Consider the following 20519-nt stretch of genomic DNA (forward strand, 5'->3'; position numbering starts at 1 on the left):
AGTTTCCTTCAAAGAATAAAAAGGTGGGGGATGTACCTAAGGGATGAACAGAAAAGGTTTCTCCTGGGTAGCTATGACTCAGAAATGGCATTTTCTGTATTCTAATAAGGGATGTCAAGTCAGAGGTACTTTATTCATGGCAAGCTGATGCAGTTGCTATGGAGAGCATAATAGGAAGAAACTCTTTTAATGCATGGTGTATTGAGGAGGAAAGCGTTTGTCGAAGATAAAACCTCGGTGTGAGGATAAAAGTGGCAAATGGTGATTAGGAACATTAAAAAAAGAAAAAAGCTGTCTGCAAGCACTTTCACCAATGCTGTGAAATGCAGAGTCTGATCTCATCCTGCTCGGCTACCCTCCAGGTGGGCAAAGGACCGAATCCCAGCTCAGGATTTCCCATCCACTGGACACCAGCCCAGGAGGGTCCAGCACTCCTGGAAGCAGGTCTGCTGACAGGGTCTGTTGATTTCGGAGCAGACAAGAGCCAGGAAAGCGGGTGGGTTTGGGTGACTCATGGGCTGGGTTCACCAGTCCTGCGGGGATAAGGATGCTACAAGACAGAGGAGGGAGGCAGTGCAGATGCCCAGAGCACCGTGGTGCTGCATGGTGGGTACCTGCATGTCACTATGTACTTAAAATTCAGGTCTCTGTGTTAGGCCAGCTACCAGCCTTTTCACATTCAGGGGAAAATACACACAACATGTATTTTCAGACCCACTTGGTCACCCATGTCTTCCCCTCTCCACCCATCACAACATTTCCTCTCCCTCCATCCCAAACCTTCCTCCTCCAAGCACTGCTTTCGCCTCCTCTTCCCCTACAAACCACAAGGGCTGAGATCACCTTTCATAGCTTAGGTTGTTCCTATGTCCCCAGGATAGTGGCTGTTTGGTGCTAGTCCGCCTTTTGATTCCTTAATAATTTTTCTGGTATAGACGCTCGACCCAAGTGTCCTCTCCACAGCAGACAGCTGTTCTGGGCAGAGCTGTGGCTGGGCAATGCAAGCACAAAGGGGTCTATCAGAGCCTGGATGCACTGGATATGACTGTTGGATAATATGTGAAAGGGATCATTCTCGCAAAGATTAAAGAGTCCAGAGAAACACTGGCGGGAGGGAACTTTGAGTGATACCCTGGCCCAGCCGTGTTGGGGACCGCCACAGAAAGCTATGAACACATACAAGCTTCATCAGTGCAAACATGGAGGAACTCAGAAAACAATGGCAGACCGGGGATCCCCAGTAAAGTCCCCAGACAGACCCAGCCATCCTGTCCAGGCTTTTCCTGGGGTTGTCCCAGGAGAAGCTCAGCCCCATGTACCACATGGGAAACCCATCAAGGTGAGTCCATGGGAGCCACTCTCCAGAGCACCTTCCCAACACCCTACCAGGCATCACTGGTACCCTGGCAACATCACCACATCTTCTGGACTTAACAGTCCTGTGCTCAGCCAGCTCACTGTCTCACACTGAAGATGACCCCCCTGAATAAAGTTTTGGGGACTCCTGGCCTCAGACAATGGCATCAGACTGGCTTGCTGCAGTGCACATATTTTATGCTAGTCATTATGCTTTGTGGTGATGACAAGGAGCAAATGTCACAAGGTGCTGTACAGACGGGGCACACAAAGATCTCCAATCCAAGCAGCTCTGCTGGCTGCTGAAACAGGGGGGGTGGAGGCAGGAGCAGAGGGAATCCATGAGATAACATTGGTGATGGCTAGTCTGTGGGATGCCACACAAGAAAGGCTGAGAGTAACACAAGCAGTTTGAGCTTGGCTCTCTGCTGTGCTAAGCCTGCAGCTCCCCACTGCCAGCCCAGGGCAAAAAGGATGCACAGGAGGGGGCTTTCCCTGGGCACAAGAGTATTGGGAGATCCCCAAAACTCCCTTGAGCCGTCTAGCATTCGATTGACCCTCCTTGGACTCAGCCAAAACTTCTACTGATCAATAAAATAAAACCCAGTGGTGACTTCTCCTTCATTCATAAGCTTGCAGGCAGCAGTAGCTTTGCTCAGAGCGTTCAGCGTGGAAAGTGAGAATCCCACAGCTTTCTATAGGGGAAGGTAAAACCCCAGGGATTGTATTATGGGCTGCACTTTCTATCCTTGCTGTGGAAGGGCAGCATCTCCTCAGGAACAATGAAATACCGTGAAGCCAAAGGGACAGGGACAGCCCCTCGGTGTTATATGTGCCTAACAAGCAGGAAGGTAACTGATTACATCAGTTGCTCCCTGGAGCCCATCTGTCATTTGTGTGACAAAATGGCACATAATGGGGAATTCTCAGTCAGACTGGGAAGTCAGCCAGTGCTTCCCCTTGGAAATGTCTGTCTCCAATTATTCATAAAGATAATGAACTTTAATTGCTTGATGTGCTGATCCTGGTGCCCAGCACCTGCCTCAGACTGCTCTCCCCAAAATTGTAGGTTTTTTTTCATTTCAGACAGCACAGTTCAGCCAGGGGAGGACAAGGACACACACAGCTCTGCAGCTCTGCTTGTGTGAAAGAGCAGGTAACTGTTGCTTCCCAGAGAGAGTCTGCCCCAACTCCCAGCTCTGCAGCAAGTATTTGAAATTCAGATGCACTGAGACCTTCTTGGTTGCTCATCCCATGGGTTCCCATGCTCTGCTGGGGACCAGCAGCTCCTCCAGCCCAGGGGATGCAAGGGTCGGCAGGACTTTTCCAGAGAGGATCCCTGCCTGCTTCTGGAAGGGCTGAGCCCCCTCACCTCACAGGCAGGCACAAGCCCAGCTCCCAGGCAAGACTTGTCCCACTCCTGGCCAAGACTTGTCCCTGATGAGGTCCAGAAACTGCTCCAGAAGACCAGGTTTAATCTGCCTGACCTGTCAGGATGGGAACAGCCCCATGATAACCTCAGGATGGACAGAGGGAAAGTCACCTGTCACTGATGGGACTGATTTGAACCTCAGTAAGAAAAGCCAGGCATATTCACTGCTTTGCCTTGGGTCATTTGTCTCTAAATGAAGCATCTCTCATATAATAAATGGTCCCTTCCTGGACCATACATCTTCTTGCTGTTTAAAGTGTCAGATGGATCTGGCAGACTTTCCCTGGCTCCTACTGGTTTATAATGAGCAAGGGGGTGACGTTTGCCTGAAAACAATTTCCCTGATGCAAGTTAGGGTTGCAACAGACATGAATACTTCTCCCTCCAGAGAGTCATACCCTTTTCCACCAAGCCAGGGGTGTTTCAGATTCAGTAGCTCACAGAAATGCTCTTGTATCTTGTCAGTGAGGAAGCCAGAGACTGACAGAAGCAAACACCAGAGGGTGAAATCTCCTGTGGAAGGAGCAGATCCCAAGGTCACCATCATCTGTAGGTTTTCCCCCACCCAGCCCATGAATACCAACACCTTATTCTGGGCAATTGACCTTGTTCAAATGCCTTGTTCTAGGGAAAAAATAAACTTTAAAAAAATCAGTTAATTTTAGCAAATGGTAGACCTCAGTCTCACACAGAGAGGGAACCATGGGCAGTAGAGTCATTAAGCATCCCTGACGTTGTGCCTCAGTTTAACTGCCTTTTCATCTGGTGTTTTGGGAGAGAAGGACCAAGCTCCTGCCCTGAACTCTGAGACAGTGGGATGCGGATGTCGGGGACGCTGAAATACCTTGCCCAAGACAGCAGAGGTCACAGGACACAAGGGCTGATTTTTAGCAGAGGAAAAAACAGAGAAAATGAGAGTAAGAGAAAGAAATCTGCATTTGTTCAACTTTCCTTTAGTGCTGAAGAGTCCTGGTCCCAGACACAGTCGTCAGTCCCCCTCACTGATGTGGGGGCATCACCCCGCTTCAGTTGCCCAGTAACCACCCCAGCATCTTCCAGCTGCCCATGGCAACTGTTCCATGCCAACTAACCAACAACCGGTGGCCACAGGCACGACCGAGGCAAGGAAGGTCCTGGGAAAGCAGAGGCAAGAGGCACCCAGGGGCTCATCCCCTGCCCGGCTGCCTCTCCCACGTACTGCCAAGCCCTCAGGCTTGCAGGGCAGCTCCTGGGCTGACTTGGGAGAGGACCAGTGCCAGGAGGACCTGAGCCCCCTGAGCCCTGCTGGTGGCTGGAGCGATGGCCACCATGGGCGACGAGGACCTGTTGGCCTATTTCCACACGCAATACAGGCGGAACCTCCTGCACTTGCTCAGGTGAGGGGGCTCCTTCACCCACCTCCATCCCCTCCATCCTCTTCTCCTGTCTCCTCCATCCCTCCTTCCCCCACCATGGCAAACTCCCATCCCTTATCTCCACACTTCAGTCCCCTCTTGTACTTCCCTGCCCCAGCCCTGTCCCTCCCTGTAACACCTCCTTGCTCTGTCAGTGGGATCCCCACTGAAGAGGGGTGGGGATGCCATACTGCCAGATGGGATCTGAGACTGTGTCCCAGGTGGGGTGACGGGGCAGAGCAACCCAACACCCTGCCAAGGTACTGGACCTAGTGTGTAACCTTAACGAAAACTTCTGTGGCAGGAAACTCAAACTGACAGAGGAGGACTCCCTGTCTCCATTTATTCGCCTCCAGGAGAAGAAGAAACAAGCCCAAATGATGCAAAAGGCTCTGGAGGTGAAGGAAGAGGTGAGAAAAATGGGAGGGTGCTGGGGCATGGTTGGGAAGGCTTGTGGTTTTTTGGAGGGCAGCAGTGGGAAGGTGACTGGCTCTGGGTGCAGGCAGCCATGTCACGCTTGTTCTGGTGCTGCCAGGCCTTCAGGGAGAGGATGAAAGTCATAACCTGCCGGTGGAGTGACCTCCACGCCAAGGAGGCTCAGCTGAAAACCTACATGGAGAAATCTGGGAGAATTTTAAAGGTACGCCTGCCCCTGATCAGCTCAGCTGACATGACCCTGAGCTACACCACCACCTCCTCCCCTCCCCTGGGGAGACATTCTTGGGCCACCACATCTGTCTAAGACTCCCTTGAGCCTGGAGTTGTGAAGAATAGGACTGGCAGGGTATGGGCTTTTGTACCACATATGTGGAAAGACCTGGTAGGACTTGGGTGGGAGAGAGCTTGTCCTGTACCAGTGTGATCTCCTGAGGGCCCCAAACATCCCCCAAGAAGGGTCTCAGCCTGTCCCCACTGTTGACACCCGGGTGTCTTCCAGGGACAAATACCAGTAGGTCTGAAAATCAGAGTGCCGTCCCAGGTGCCTGTCTCCAAGACTGAAGGGTCAATGCAAGAGGGATGGCCCTGTTAAACAGGGAGTGAAAATGCTCCCATGGGTGCTCCAGCACTGGTCTCTCCTCTGTGAAGGTATCTCCTCCCAGTGCTGTTGAGTGACCCAAACTCCATCTTCCCTTGCCTTCCTTTCCCTCTATGTGTGTGTGTGTGTGTGTGTGTGTGTGTGTTGATGGGGGAAACATCACCAGGAAAATGATAAGATGCGAATCCAAGCGCTGAAGAAAGCCAGCAAAGAGAGAGAGAGGAAGATACAAAAGGAGAGTGAGCTCTTGAGAGCTAAGAGGGAACTGGAAGCCCTGAGAAATAAGCACCAGAAACTCTCCAACAAAGTGCAGAAGTACTCCATCTTCAACAAATACCTGGAGGATGTGGTGAAGATCTCACAGGTGAGTTTGGACATGAGAGAGACTGACCATGGCCTCAAGGAAGGCCTTATGTGGGTGTTAAACCTAGAGGACATAAGGCAAGTCCAGGGAAATCATAACACTTGGTCAAACCCAGAGACCTCAGATAGGATGGGAACAAGTTCCCTGCAACCAATGTGAGCCAAGGGGACTGGAGTTAGGGAAGGAGAACCGGAAAAGGAGATGAAGGCTTGAGAAAACCAAAGAAAAACTGTTAGAAGGGGGAAAAGCACAGGGCTGAGGGGAATGGGGACCCCTTTGTGTCACTGTTTCATGTCACATTGATGGTTTGGGAGAATTGAAAAGCTGCCCAGGAATGGGAACTCAGGCAGTTGTCAAAAAAGCTGTGCCCTCTTTCAAGGTTGCCCAGGCATCACTCCATGCATCGTTCATACTCCTGCAGTCCCAGCTGCCCCCCTCCCATATCTAGGTGACATGGCACTGACAGTTGCAGTTGTGCTTTGTGTTTTATCGAAGCACTGCTCACCTGGGGAAGAGATGCAGTATCTCCCCTTGCTTATGTCAGTGACAGCTCTGGGACTAGCACAGTGGGATGTCATCATACAGGGAATGTGGCGATGCTCACAAATCAACTGGGGCAATAGCCTCGTCAAGAAGGGAAGATCTTTTAGCTGGGGGAGGTGTTGTCCCTGGTCAGGGCAGGGTGCCAAACAGCATGAGACTTGCAATTGTGATGGGGGAAGGGCAAGGGGATTGCTAACACCAGGAGCCCTGTGCTGCAGTTTGAGGAGATCCAGGAAGTTATCTGGCGTTACAAGACACTGGTGAGGATGCACAAGGACCTGCTGCAGGCACAACTAGAGCACAAGGAAATGTCTGAGCAAGCCAAGGTGCTCCTGGACCAGTACACCGCACAGAAAGAAGCTGAGATCCTGCAGTACAAAAATGAACTGGTGCAGCTCCAACTACGTTTTGACCAGGCTCAAAGTGACGTCCTCCCCTGGGTAAGGAAATGTGGGGTGGGCAGGGGATGATCTCCAGGGCCTGGCTGTGTCAAGACCAGCTGATGGCTCATCCCTAAGCCATGGGGTCATGGCAAGGACCAGTAGCAGCCTTTGTGATTGGAGGAGATGCCTAATTGCATCTCTCCAAGGGGTTGTAGAATGAAGAATGACAGACCAAGTCTGGAGCAGTTACATCAGGGCTTAAAACAAGGTCCGTGTCTCATGGCCTCCGCTGTTCATGACTCAGGCCTCAGAGCGAAGCTGGTTTTGCTGATTTTTATTATTTGTTTTCATCCTTTGCACAGCATCTGCCCACCAGGTCTCACCCCTTCTCCTTCCTCCTCATCAGTCCAAAAGTGACCAGTGTGACGGTAAACTGGGCTGTAATGAGGTATATCAATGTGTAGCCAGTGCTCAGTATGCAGAAATGCCCTCAGCTCTGCTGGCCTCTGCTCCCTTTGCACCACTCTGAGAGGGGCTTGCCAAATTCCCTTATTGGGTACTCCAGGCTCCAGGAGTTGGATCCCATCAGGAAAAGCTGGAAAACACTTGGTCTTGGAGGATGGCAGTGAGATGTGCTACTCCTGGGGTACCAGCTAGCCCTGCTGTGGGGAGCGCAAATGGGACCTGCAGGGAGGACCTGCCAGAGTGAGGACTGCAGGAGCTGGCAGAGAGATGGGGAGGTTCCTGGGGCAGGGAGCAGCTGTGGTGGTTGCTGGATCTGCTTCCACACCAAGTTGAATGACCTCCAGCACAGCCCTGGGCAAGGATAGGTTCCTCCTAGCAAAACAGATGAGTGTGAAAGTTAGGGTCTCCAAGCCAGGGTCTCCAGTGCTGAAGCAGCATCTTTGCTGGAGCATGTCCCCATGCTGCATGTGTCCTCTCTTCTCAGGAGACTTGCTGGGCCGACATCCAGAACACAACTGCCAAGAAAACCCTGAAGCTAGGGACCATCAAGATGGCCATCTTCAACCTCTTCCAGTGCATGAGCACTCAGCTGAAAGCAAACCTGAATGTGCCAGTGGATGACAGCCACAGACAACTGAACATGGTAAAGCCAAGCCAGACCCTGCCCAGAAAGAGGAGCAGTAATGACTCTCAGCTGCCCAAAGGGAGGGGAGAGTCCAGAGAAATCAATGTGCTCAGCACACACCTTCCTTTTCACTTGGGCTCTCTCTTGGGCAAGGGGAACGGGCAGAGGACAGCAGGCAAACCTGTCTCATCTGAGGAGGTGGAGGAGCTTGTGGGTCCCTGTGGGGGTAGAAGGAGTGGGAGCCAGGCAGGCTGGGGCAGGAGCTGCGTATCAACCCATGGCTGAGGTTTGGTTTCATTCACTCTTGCCCTGAACTCAGACTCACGCACAAAAGCCTATTCTGGTGGTGCAGATCCAGCAAGGCAAATGCCTTATCCTCCTGCTCAGTTTGGTTGTTGAAATTGCCCTCCAGAAGGGCCAACAAGCTCCCCTCTGCCTCCTGTTCCCAGCCCTGCTCTGAGCTCTGCCGTCTCTCTTCCCCACCCTAGATTCAGCAGTTTATCCAAGACCTCACAGACATCTCTATGGAGGTGAAACGGAAGGACATGCAGAACCGCCAGTGAGCAGCTATACTTACGGAGCTACAAGGGATATACCAACATGACCTGCTCTGCCAGCAAAGGCTTAGAAGGGTGGGAAGGGAAAGAGGAGGACAGAGGGCCCTACAGATGTTGTAGGCTCCACTGTAGGTTACTCCAGTGAAGTTTCATACCTTTCTGGCTCTTCTGTCCTGCACAGTTGCTGACACCTTTTACACTATTAAAAATAACCAAATATTTTAAGGTGTCTCTTCATTTCCTGGGAGGATTGGAAACATCAGAGCAGCTCTGTCCCACAGCTTCACCCCAGGTGCCATTGGGGTGCCTTCTCTGGCAGATGGGACTCTGGTTGCAGGAAACAGTGTCCCAGCAAAGCATGAATGATAGGGAGAGCAGGCTGGGACAGGAATATAGTCTCAAATAGGGATTAGTACTCGTGTTCACATTTGGACCTCCCACTCAGCCTAAGCTCTGAGATATTTGAGAGGGATGTCACAACAGGGTGGGGGGACTGTGCTTTGGGAAAGCTTCAGAGATTTTCCACCACCACACTCAGCACATCTGTGTATGTGAATTTCTCTGCACAGCCATGTGCTACGTACTAAAACTCACCTTCCACTTCAAGCTGTTAGGGAAAGTGTGGAGAATGGATATAGGTGAAGGATGAACCAGCCAAAGCTATTGCACCAAGCATTTAGCTGTCCATCATGAGTGCTAACATGATGAATACAAAACAAGAGGACAAAAAATGGCTCTGGAGACACAGCGTGTGAGTTCACGTGAGGCTCAGAGTCTTTTGCGGAGGACCTTTTAACAGACCAAGGACCAATGACATAAGCTTACAGACTTTGAGGCAAGACACCATTGATCCCATGCTATTACTCCCTTCCCTCCAGTGGTTACTCCTGTCCTGAGCCAGTGGATTCAGCTAATGCATCCACCAGAAAAGTCTGAGTCCAGTTGGTCCATGTTTATAATGCCTGGGGGTTGCTCAGGCACCTGACCTCTTCCTTCGAGAGTGAGGAAGGCAGAAATTAACCCCCTCCCTTCCCCAAATCTATGCTTTCATGAGTGACAAGGAAAACAGATGCACCCCAGAGCTGATGCTGGCTGTTTGTTTGGAAAGCAAAGGAAGGACAAGTTCAGGGCAGGAACACTTGGTACAAAGTTTGAACAGGGGATGCTCCTTTTGTGTCTGTGCAAGCTTGAATTAATAGGAATAAATGCAATTAGAAACACAGTACCTTATGTCAGGTCTCAGCAAGAAGTCATCCAGGAAACCCTATTTCCCTCAAGCCTCTGAGCTCAGACACACATTGGGCCATTGAAGCTTAGCAAGTTACTATCCATCAGCAGAAGATGACCCTGTGCAGTGTCCTCAGTGTGATGCCAATGCAGAAGAAAACCAGTAGTGGAAGTCTCCATTGCAGAGACAAGGACAATAATTGCTTCTCAGCTGCTATATGTGGAAGAAGAGCTCATTTCTTTCTGAAACCTTGACATGTAAATGCAGTGTGGGCCAAGATGTGCCCTGTGTTCTTCTGAATACATCCCCAGAGCAGTGGGAGGTGAGTGGCAGTTTGCATTTCAGCTGGCAAGGAGAAGCAAAAGCTGTTGCAACTTTACGCAGCCACCATGTGCCTACACTTTAATGACTATATTATGTTCATTCTGTAAAGCAAGGATAATAACTGTCACGGAGGGGCAAGAGTGGGCTGCTCCTCAAGGGAAGGAGCTAAGGTGACAGCAAAGCAGGCAGGAGGATATCCTCTCTGACAGGATGCAGCCCCGTGGTATGCGAGCAAGAGCTGAGAGGTTCATGGCTGTTTCCAGTGATTCCCACACTAGTCTGCAGTGATGAGGCAGGTCCAAGTTGAAGCCAGAAAGTCAAGTCAGCAAGGCAAGGTGAGAAACAGCCAGGTGCAAGGCTGGGCACAGGCTTACCTGCAAGGCAAGGACCTAAGCATAAATGCAGCTCCAAGCAAAGCAGGAGAAGCTCCAGTGAAGGCTCCACACAGCTCCTTCTCATGCCTTATCTGTTTTTCCAGCAGTCTGATCCCAGGTTGCATGGCTGTCCCACACCAGGGCGGGCCTTGAGCGCAGGCAAGCAGACCCCTGGCAGGTTGGAAGGGGTCGCAGAGCCTGTAGGTGCACTGAGAGCCCTGGCATTAATACCTCCTTGCAGTGGGCTGGGAGCCCCACAGTGCTGACATTTGCCAAGAGCCATATTACTTTTGGCAGGAGCCCAGATTCATGTCCTACTGAAGTCACAATGAAACCAGTACTGTGGTTTGGGCTCTGCTCTGCTTGGTGTGTACGTACACAGTCTTTTCTCCAAGGACTGCAGGGTGCAAGGAAGAAAGGGATGCCCAGTCTGGGATTAGAAGCAGTGTAGAGGAGCCCAGGGTCACCCAGGGGGTTTCTTACCCATTGGCCATCCAGAAGGAGGGTTATTTAGTAGCCACATCAACAGAGTGGACCATGGCTTAGGGACAGGAACTGAGGGTTATGGGAAGATGCTCAGGGGTGTAAGAGGGATGGAGAAGAGATGGGGTAAGGGTAAATAGGAGGCTTTCCCTTGCTTTTTGTAAAGAACCTACATTGGGGCTGTGGATCTGCAGTGATTCCTTGCATGGGAAGAACTTCCCACAAATCCCAAAAGGCATACCCTTCCTACTGCCATGCCTGGGCCTCCTTCCCCAGCCAGCACACACCTTCTCGATGGGACACAGATATATTTCTTTTTGTTTTCATGGAGTGGTCCAGTGCTCAGCCCCAGGACTGGGCCTCATGAGGAGCATGTCACCTCCTCAGACAGCAGCTTTCTGTGCCAGGGCTGGATCTGAGAGTCCTCACCCCACAGGCAGCAGCATCTTCAGATGCTGGCCTTCCTTTCCCTTCTGTGAGACCAAATACACAAAAGCAGAAGAGAGAGAATAAAACAAGCAGGAGAGAGTGAACCTTGCTGAGGCCCTCAGGGGTCCCAGAGGCTGGTAAATGTCTCGTAGAGGCACCAGTGATGTTACCAAGAGCTGCTGCCTGCACTGGAAAAGTCAACTCATGACTCATCCAAGCAGAGACGATGTTGTGCATTTGTGCCCTTGCATCTTGTCTCGGCAGTGACATATCCAAAGGGACCAGGAGCATTTACACCCATCCTGAGAGGTGACTCAGCTGTCCCTTCTCCTTCCACCCACAGCCACCCCCTCACCCACTTTGATGCATCTCACTGGTGGCAGCTGACAGGAGCTTATGGGAGAGGAGCAGCTCTGCCCAGCCACTGAGGAAGACTGGGGGCTGCAGCTCTGAGCCTGCCACTCTGTGAGTGATGGTCTGAGGACATGGATGTCTCCAGGCTGGACTTATGGAGAGGACAGACTGATAGGTCAGGTTTCCTGAAGTCCTTTTGGACACTGAGTTCAGAGACTTGGCTCTTATCTGGATGCCTGAGCTGAGCTCTTCTGAGGAACCTTCAGCACGGGATGACGAGACACATTGGTCCAACCAGGCCCTTTCTGATGTGTTTCAATGTATTTTCTTCCTTTAATTCAGCAGACTGGGCCTGGCAGTGTCTGTCTCAGCCAGTACATCACACTCAGCGTGTCCCTTATAGCTCTACTCAAAGCCAAAATGAAGACCTGCGCTCCTGACTGGTCCTGATGTCCTGTCTGCTTCTGCTCAGCCCCAGCAGCCCTCACCATCCTGAACATGAAGCTGCAGCACATGTGGATGCTGCTCTGCAGCATCATTTGCTGGACCTGCTTGGTTTTGTGGCCCTATCCATGCCCCCACACAGTGAAATGTCTGGTTTTAGAAAGTCAGAGACCAGCAATTGAAACTTGAGGGCAGATTTTGCCTTTTCTTATGCGCCATTCATGCTGCACCAGCAGAGCAAAGATAGCAGATTGCCCCCAGTGCAAAGTCCTTACCCAGGCAGGAGTAAGCCATACTCAAGTCCCAAATTGCCAGGAGGCATTGCAACTAACTCTTCTTCCTCCATAGAGCTGAACAGATGGCATTGCTCCTCAGATGCAACACTGTGACCTTCTGACCAGCTGAGCAAGCTTTTGAAAAAGAGACAATGCCAGGCTGTCCACCACAGAGATCGCAGACAAGCTAGTGGAGGGAGAAACCAGGAGCCCAAGGATCTGTACCTGTGGGAACAACAGGAGAAGGGAGTTATCCCCAGAGACCTGCCAGATGTCTTTGTCACGAGCAGGGTGGTGGGACAAAGCTGTGTCTAACACCAGCCTGGATTAGATCCAGCCAAGCTGCTGGAAGGACAGAGAGGGGTGACACAGAAGAGATGCTGTCTCTGGCCTTCTCCCAGGTGGGAAGGCATGAAAGAAGGTATTTCCTTGACTGCTCCAGAGGAGCTTTGATTCCTGTCTGAGCCATGTCTAGTGGTCTTCATAGCCAGCAGCACATTCAAAGAGATGTGACCACCACAACAGCATTTTTTGACTTCCCAGCTCAAATGATTCAGTGTCCTTGTACAGGTGAGTCTACTGGAGAGGGTCTGGCCAGCTTATGAAGTACAGGTTGTGACCTGGATGGCTACAAGATATCTAAATAACCCAAGTTCCTCACCTCTCTCCACATGACTAGGAGCCCCTAAAGATGCTTCTTCAAGAAGCCTTGGCAAGAGGTGGTGCCATGGGGTTAAGGGGACAAGGTGGTACCCCACGTGTGCACTGACACTGTCATGACTGGGGTGAAGGGATTCTTGAAAGGATCCTTCCAGGCTTGCTTGGAAGGGGAACCAGGGCATATAAGGGTGTCGGGGACAGACACTGGCTGCTCCAGCCTATGAAACTCGTTTCATCCTTCCTCTTCCCTTTCCCTGGGGAGCTGGAAAGGAAGGAAACCCTCTCATCTAAGCTAAGGCAAAGCCAGCCAAGGATCCCCAGCCTAGCAGAAAGACAAGCTCTGCTCTCATCACTTGGGAGATGCCAGAAGATGCCAAACTGGAGCTGTGCTGGTGCTGGAGTCCTGCTCCAGAGAGGGGACCATCAGGCTTGCCAGGGTTTCCTGGGCCATCCACCATGCTCCCCTTCTCCTGCCTGTTGGAGCCATCCTGCTGGCTCAGCGACCTCAGCACCAGCAGAGGAGATAGCAGGACCCACTGCCCGAGCACAGTGTGCTGAGCATCGCAAAGATGCAGTTCCTACCAGCTCTATTAGCTTTCTTGGGCAAAGTGAAACCAATGTGATTCATAATGCTGTGGGATATGGAAGCAAAGACTAAAATTACCTAACAGGTATCAGGGTTTCAGTTCTGTGATGCTGTGTATAATAAACAAGGTTTTTTATGTTATCAGCCTGCCTTATCCTTGGGGAATTGCAGGGTTTGGATTTGTTTGCATTGCATTTTGGGGGTTTGGGTGGGTTTTTGGTAAGATTCATTTCTTTTGGCACACAGAAGACATGATTAAAGTATTGGCTAAATCTGCAGTCTGTTTTGCCTCTTGCTGATGGAAAATCCCTAGCACATTGAGATGTTGTTATTGGTTTAATCTGGACTCTGTCAACATTTCCTTTGGAGCAGCCTGCTATTCCATCCATGTGGGCATGAGCTAGCAACACTGGCACTCACTGCTGCGCTCTGCTCTGCGGGGCAGCTCTGCCCCAGCACTGATGGTGGGATTCCCACTGGAGGGGCTTGTGCCCCAGAGCAACCAGATGCAGAGAGGCCACCATGCAGTCCAAGTGACAGGGACATGCTCTGACAGAGCATGGCTGTATGGAAAGGCACTGTCAGCTCCAGATCCCTTAGGATGCTCTTACCTGGGGACCTGCTACCTCCCCTCTTAGGCACTCTGCAAGGAGGCATGGGGACAACCCTGTGCTAGTACTGACTACTGTCTTCAGCAGTGACTTCAGAAGACATTGCTGGCTTCTTAACCCTATGATTAGCACTTATCCAGGACTTTGCATGCCAAGCACTATTGAGTGCCAAATGGCAAAGACATGGAAGTCATTAAACCCGAATTAGAGCATTGTTTTTGCACATGCAGTTTCCAGCCACCTGATCCAAGAGACGATGTGGGTGCCAGAGCTTCCTGGTCCCCTCTCAGCAGTCGCTGGCATAAAAGCACATCACATCTGTGAGTGACTGCAAGCTTCCCTGGTCCTACACAACTGATGAGACACAGCGAAGCACAGGCCCTGTCCTGCCTCTCTGCTCCTACTCAGCCCATCTCCCACCGCTTCATCTTCTCCAGCATGTCCACCATGAGGTGTTTCTCCTATGTTTTTTAATCACTCGTCCCAAGGACAGGAAACACCACAAACTGAGACCTCAGAGTTTGCAGGCCTGCCAGTCCTGCTCCTCCTCCTGAGAGTACCTGGGGGGTGGGTTAGAGGAGGGGAAGCATCAGGGGGCCAAGAGAAGAGATGGTGCACCCAGACCCCCTTCAGTGCTCCATGGAGCAGAGTGCCACATAGAGAAGACATTTGATGTTCCACAACCCCTCTATAAATGATACCGTTGAGGCTTGGTGAGGACAGAAGGTTGTTATCAGTGAACAAATATATCAAAAGAGTTCAGGGCTCTGAGCATTAAAGGATATTTACTTACTGCCAGGGAGGCAGTTTCTTGCCTTTCCAAAGATTTTTCAGCCTGGCCCAGAAGTGAAATATTAGGTCAAGAGCCAGAAATGGAAGGGTTAGATATCTTGCTGCAGCAGCAGGATCTGCTCTGTACTCCTGCAATACCAGGGAACTCCAAAGTCCAGTCTGACTTTTCAGGATCTTGTTTCTGTTCCACTTCAACCACCCTGAGAGATGTCTCTGCAAAGGTCCCAGGTGGGGAAAATATCTACAAACCAATCTTCCAACAGACATTTATTTGTTTGGGTTGAAATCAATGTACATGAAACAGTGTCGCTCCCGTGTGCTGCGCACCTTTGCCATCAATTAAAATACAGGCCAAATAGCATCGTATGACAAGGACAGCAGCCTGTCTCCTTCTCCATGACCAGCCACACAAACACAGCCAGTAAACACAGAACAAAACAGGCCAGGACCTTGCCCATCTCCCACCAGCCACCCTCCTGCCTGCCCAAGCTCTGCTCAGAAGCTGAAGTCTGGGTCTTGGGGTCTTGCAGGGTGGAGGTAGGGATGAATTAGGGGAACAAGTTTTGAATCAAGGGCTCTTCCTTACTTTTGGCTCCCTCTCGGTCCAACCAAACAAACTGGCTTAGTTAGTCACCCTTCTCAAGAAGACCCTGGGGAAGGCAAGGACAGTGAGGGGGCCTTCTGGGTCTTGAGCCTTTGGTCTGTGTGATCAAAGCAAACACCTGTATCGCACCACGTGCGTGACTGCAGAGTGACCAAACCAAGCAGCCACTGGACAGTTTCTGGAAGAGCAGGGAATGAGTCACCCAATCTGTCCCATCAACTCCAGGATGGATGCTACCAATGGTGGCCTGTCACCCCTGCTTGAACATCAGCCCCAGCTGTGTACTGCACCTCACTCCATTACACAGGGTTGGCAAGGCAGAGAGGAGCTCTCTGTGGCCTAATTTGCCCCTGTGATCTACAGGGTGCTCCCTCCAGCCCACACTGAAGTCTCCCCCGAGCAAGAAGAGCACCAAGAACTCGCAGGTGGGTTGTAGGATGCTGCAGGACATTAACAATAAGCAGCACAAAGAGCGCTGACACCTGACTGAGACCACTGAAGTCAACTCAGAGCTGACACGAACAAAAGCGAGGTCAAGTTTGCTAGAAGTGACCAGGTGTTGTGGGCCCATTCAGGCCTTGCACCCTGGTCTGTGGGGGTGCAGAGGGACTGGTTTAGTCTGTGGACTTTTCTGGCTGCTGGTAAGATCCATATGGGGAGGAGATTGCTCAGGAAGGACAAGTGAGTGGAAACACCCTTGCAAAGGTTAGAGAACAGGTTCCCACAGACTGGGTTTTCTGGCAGTGCTGATAAAGAAATGCAGGAGGAACTTGGACCCGCTTATGGCATTGCACTAGCAAGGATCCCACCTGCACTGTGTTTTATAAGAATGAATGTGCTATTAGGTGCAATGGAAAGAGCCAAATGGGTTGCAGCCCTCTCACTGGCATGGGCATGTTGGACAGTGACCCATGCAGGAACACTGTCTCAAGACCATACAGCAAGCTGCAGCAGGATTGAGCTGGAGGAATCAGCATTTTGGCCAGAGGGCAGCCAGAGCTCTTGGGCAGCCACCCAAATGGGAGGCCACCCCAGGACACCCGGTGAAGCCATAGCAGCCTACAGGGCAGGAAGGCAGGCAGGGCAGGAGATGTGAGAGGCCTTCACACTCAGCAAGAAAGAGAGCCCTGTCCTGCCATGATGGGCATTAGCACCTCTGGCTGTGCCACCTCAGCATGAGTGGATGCTCAGAAGGGACAACAGGAACTGAGACATTGGGTGACCTCAAGGTGCATGAGTCTTTTGCACAGGACTTTAAGTCCAGCTCATGGTGCCAAGCCCAGAGGCACTGGCTGGGGCACTAGAGGGCAGGACTGAATGCCCTCTTGGCAGTGAGAATGTCTCTCACCTGCTGTCTCCACCTTCACCTGCCACTTTTCCAGTCTCCTGTTTGGTTTTCATTTCCTTCTGCATGTTGCCCTGTTCTGAATTTTTCTCCTTTTCTCTTTTGCTCTAATCACCTTTTTCTTGGAGCTGAAAACTGAAACCAGTAATAGTGAGGTGGGGAAAGCAACTCATCTGCCCATAGTTCAGCACACCACATCTGTGCTCAGGTGATAACTTCACAAGAATTAGCCCTTCATTCAGCTGGCTCTGGGGACTGCGCTTCACACTCTGCTTTTCACACACCCAGAGCCATAGAGCACCTTGCAATAAAAACAATGCAAACATAACAAAACCCAGACCAGAGACATTCCCCACCAAGAGTCCTCAGGAATCATCCCACAGAGACTCACAAGGTGCTACAAGGCTAAGGATGAGACATCATCTATGGCCACAGCATGTCTTGGATGGTGGAGCACAATGTTCTCCAAACATGAGCTCCCAGTGCTTTTTTTATTACTCTGTCCAGGTGAAGGACTGCACCAGTCCTCTTTGTCATGGACTCGCTTGCCGCTGCTGCACACACCTCTTCCAAGCTGAGCTCGGGTGGAATTCGGTGTTTGTTGATGTCATGGAGGAGACAACCGTTGACATGGCACCAAGGACGTATGCCATCATTCAAGCTTGTGCACCAGCCTGCTTGGGAAGTCTCTTCGGTGGTGGTGCTGCAGTGGGAAGCATGAACAATGACGGGAAGTTGAAACTCTCAGAGGAGAGCAGCTTGTGGACTCTGGCTGGAGACCTGGGGAGGACAGGCAAGAGATAGGAAACCATGGGATCCCCTGGATGCCTCCCTTCTCCAATGGCTAGAGAGCCAACCTTGCTTCATAGAGCGCCTAGTGCCAATGAGACTAACTCCTGAGTGTCAGACCACCTGCCACAACTGAAGTCTCTAGCAATATTAAGGATGAGATGTATCCTCCCACAGAGACTACAACCCACCAGACCTCCATTACCATCATCTTCCTCTAGTGCTTGTCACACATGCTGTCAGTTGGGATCTAGCTCTCAGCTTTGGCCATGCTCATCATCTACTGGGTGAAACCCAGGCATGGAGGAAGGTGGGAGCTCAGTAGGTGGGTGGTTTCACCTCCTTGCCAGCTGCCCTGTGATGAGCTGTAAGGTCTGGCCTCAGATTTGTGGTACTGGAGCACAGAATTTCATTTCAATGGTATTAAAGCACATTCTTACGGACATAACTTCATCTCAGCTGTGACTTGCTTCACCTGTGTCCTCACCACACTCTGGCAGGAGTGAGTGCTGCTCACCAGCTATCACCAGTTCAGCCTTTCCTCCATCTCACACCAAGCTGTTTAGGCCTTGCTTAACTTGTCTGCACCCCACAAACACCAATTTTGGCAGCATGTGCTGTGGAGCAGCATCATGCATAGGCATAAGAGTAGGGAGGCAGCTTGAGCCAGGCAGAGCTGGTCCAGTGGGAAACCAGCCACCCACCTCTGTGAGCCAGGTCGCTTCAGCCTTCTCCTGAGATAAGGTAGGGAAGTCCATACCAGGCTGCACTGGCAAGAAGCACCTCTCTATGGGTCTGCCACTCCCTGAGACTTCTACAAAGTGACAATGTTTAGAATGAGTTTATGTCCTGAACCACTGACAAATGGACAGGGACTGTCTGGTTGCCCCTCAGCAGCCAGAGGATAGTCCTGTACAACTGACATCAGCCTGGCCCTTAGTAAGCTCTGTTTCAAGAATAATGGGTGCATCACTTTTAGGTTGGGCACCTGTGGCTGTCAGCAGATGCCAGTGATTTAACTGCAACCTGCTGAAAAGGAGCAGGTGGGAGAAGGCACTTGAGAAGGCATGTGAGGACCCTCAAGGACAGAAAGGCCTGGTGGCTTCTTAGGTTTTCAGAGAAGATATTACGAGAAGACAAAGGCATTGGTGGTGTAACTCCATGAACACCAGGTGTGCACAGCAGTGGTATATTTGACAAACAGCTCCCTCTGTATGTGCTTACAAAGAGATGCTTTGGTACCTGCAGTGTGCCTGGCCCCTGTCCTCCCTGCCCTCCATCTCTCTTCCCCCTCCACCCAACTCCCTCCGTCTCCTTGTTGTCCTCCCAGCCATGACCACTGCCGTTTCCCTTCCAGCCCCTCTCTCAGGACTCAGCGGGACTCCAGCACTTTTCCCCGATGGCAGCCCCTCCAGAACAGGGCTGCAGCCTGGTGGTCCCTCATGCCCCACGCCTGCAACATCGGGAGCTGTGCATGTCCCAGATGTTGACGCTTACCCACCCCGTCCAGGCACTTGGCCGTTTTGTCTCACCAAGGAAGCCCCTCTTGCCCAGCCCAGCTTCCTGGGACGTGTACACTACCATGGTCATGTCCTGTGCAGAGGAGCTGGGGGCTGGCCTACATGATGGAGCAGGTGAAGCCACAGCACTCCTTGAGCAGGGTGAGGCCCGTTTTGGTCATGTATGGTGTGGAGGTTTGCTGTCCCCTGGAAGTCATTTTCTTCTCTTTGACAGGAGCTACGGAAAGAGGAATTGGTGTCTGCCTGGTGATAAGGGCACAGGCCTATCGCTTCTTCTTAGAGCTCCTTTCAGGGCTAGGATGCTGACCCTCCTCAGACCCACAGCTGGGCATGAGCTCCTGCATCCAGGGGGCACATCACCATGTGTGCTTCTTGGGTGTCCACAGGCAGGACACAGGCATAGGCACCGGGACCCTGGGCTGGAAATGCCTCCTACTGCACTGGGGAGGTGTTCCTCCAGCAATGATGGAGGCACAGGGGACGACAGTGGCTTGCCATCAGAGGCCATGAAGAAAGGAGGACTGGATGGATACCACAACTTGTGACCTTAGGTGATGGTGTGATGAAATGAAAGGAGCTGGTTGGAAAGCATCAGATGAAGTACATCAGCCGTAAAAGGACACCTACCCATCCCCATTCTCATAGGACATGGTGGCTGGGAAATGCCAGGAGGGAAATGGAAGCATAACATCTCTACCAATTTGGGATGTTTCCACAATGTGAGCTCAAGCACTAGCATCCCCCAGTTGCCATATCCCCACACCCTCCTCCAGCAACAGATGGCCTCCAGGTAAGCTAGCGCCATGCAAAGCAATGAAATCTTGGAGACAGAGTGCTTAGGAAAGGGGAGAAACTGCCAGTGAGGTTCAATGCAAGGAATAAAACTCATCAACCACCTACTTGCTTTCTGGAGGTAGCTTTTGGAGAGCTTACTTTGCAGGAACTCTGCCATTTCCTTGTCTTCTTCCCTTTCCCTGTGACAAAGAGATTGGTTACCACTCAGGAAAGGAACAGCAAGGCATCCAGGAGCATCTGGCAAGGCATGATACAGATCAGAGGACAGACTGCACTGTCCTCAGTGCAAGGAATAAATTGCACCCAGCTACCTGAGCCTCTCAAACTCCACATCATCCACCAGAAAATCCCGCGTTTCCACCAGCTTGTGTATCTGCTGTACCAGCTCCTCTTCCTTCTGCTTCTCCTCGTTGGACTTCTCATTCTCTGCAGCACAGGGAACACATTTAATACACCAACAGGGGCCATCCTGCTCATAAGCAGATATAAGAGCGGGGGTAAAAGCCAACCCAAAGTAAGCAACTGGATCCAGATACAGGCTGCTAAATAAACAGCAACCTCATCCCAAACCACCCTGGCTAGGAGGAGACAGGTCTGGTGTCATCAACTTTGAATTTTTAGCTTCTTCCCAAAATTTTCATGGGGCTGAGCACTGCAAGATGCAACTGTGAGCTTTGCAGAGCAGAGAAAGGGCTCCTCAACAAGGTGACCTCTCTGGTGGGAGACGACCATGGCTCCCCTGGGACCTTCA

The 20519-nt window shown here is 51.4% G+C and overlaps 2 protein-coding genes across 2 annotated transcripts in view; one reads left to right on the top strand and one right to left on the bottom strand.

Annotated features, from left to right (window-relative positions):
- Positions 1 to 4078: 4078 nt before the first annotated feature.
- On the top strand, positions 4079 to 17468 carry CCDC42 (coiled-coil domain containing 42). Its single transcript, XM_009929373.2, has 10 exons — positions 4079 to 4164; positions 4487 to 4592; positions 4718 to 4822; positions 5385 to 5582; positions 6344 to 6565; positions 7458 to 7616; positions 8087 to 8157; positions 15545 to 15600; positions 15683 to 15744; positions 17172 to 17468. Exons 1-10 carry the CDS (start codon positions 4088 to 4090, stop codon positions 17466 to 17468), a joined length of 1353 nt encoding a protein of 450 aa, XP_009927675.2. The 5' UTR covers positions 4079 to 4087.
- MFSD6L (major facilitator superfamily domain containing 6 like) overlaps positions 14970 to 20519 on the bottom strand; it is a 31047-nt gene continuing 25497 nt past the window's right edge. Inside the window, exons 4-7 of the mRNA XM_069798880.1 lie at positions 20080 to 20194; positions 19874 to 19947; positions 19035 to 19190; positions 14970 to 17444 (exon numbers count right to left, since the gene is read on the bottom strand). Of these exons, the coding sequence (XP_069654981.1) occupies positions 19072 to 19190; positions 19874 to 19947; positions 20080 to 20194 (308 nt within the window). The 3' untranslated portion in view covers positions 14970 to 17444; positions 19035 to 19071. The remainder of the gene's footprint in view (positions 17445 to 19034; positions 19191 to 19873; positions 19948 to 20079; positions 20195 to 20519) is intronic.

Source organism: Haliaeetus albicilla, chromosome 12 (assembly GCF_947461875.1).
Source record: "Haliaeetus albicilla chromosome 12, bHalAlb1.1, whole genome shotgun sequence".
Taxonomy (NCBI): domain Eukaryota; kingdom Metazoa; phylum Chordata; class Aves; order Accipitriformes; family Accipitridae; genus Haliaeetus; species Haliaeetus albicilla.

Excerpts from the sequence above, each read along its gene's own strand:
- CCDC42 (XM_009929373.2), top strand. The coding sequence starts at position 4,088 with ATGGCCACCATGGGCGACGAGGACCTGTTGGCCTATTTCCACACGCAA. Across the intron at positions 4,165-4,486 it reads AACCTCCTGCACTTGCTCAG|GAAACTCAAACTGACAGAGG; the intron begins GTGAGGGGGCTC and ends CTTCTGTGGCAG. Across the intron at positions 15,601-15,682 it reads TGAACATCAGCCCCAGCTGT|GGTGCTCCCTCCAGCCCACA; the intron begins GTACTGCACCTC and ends TGTGATCTACAG.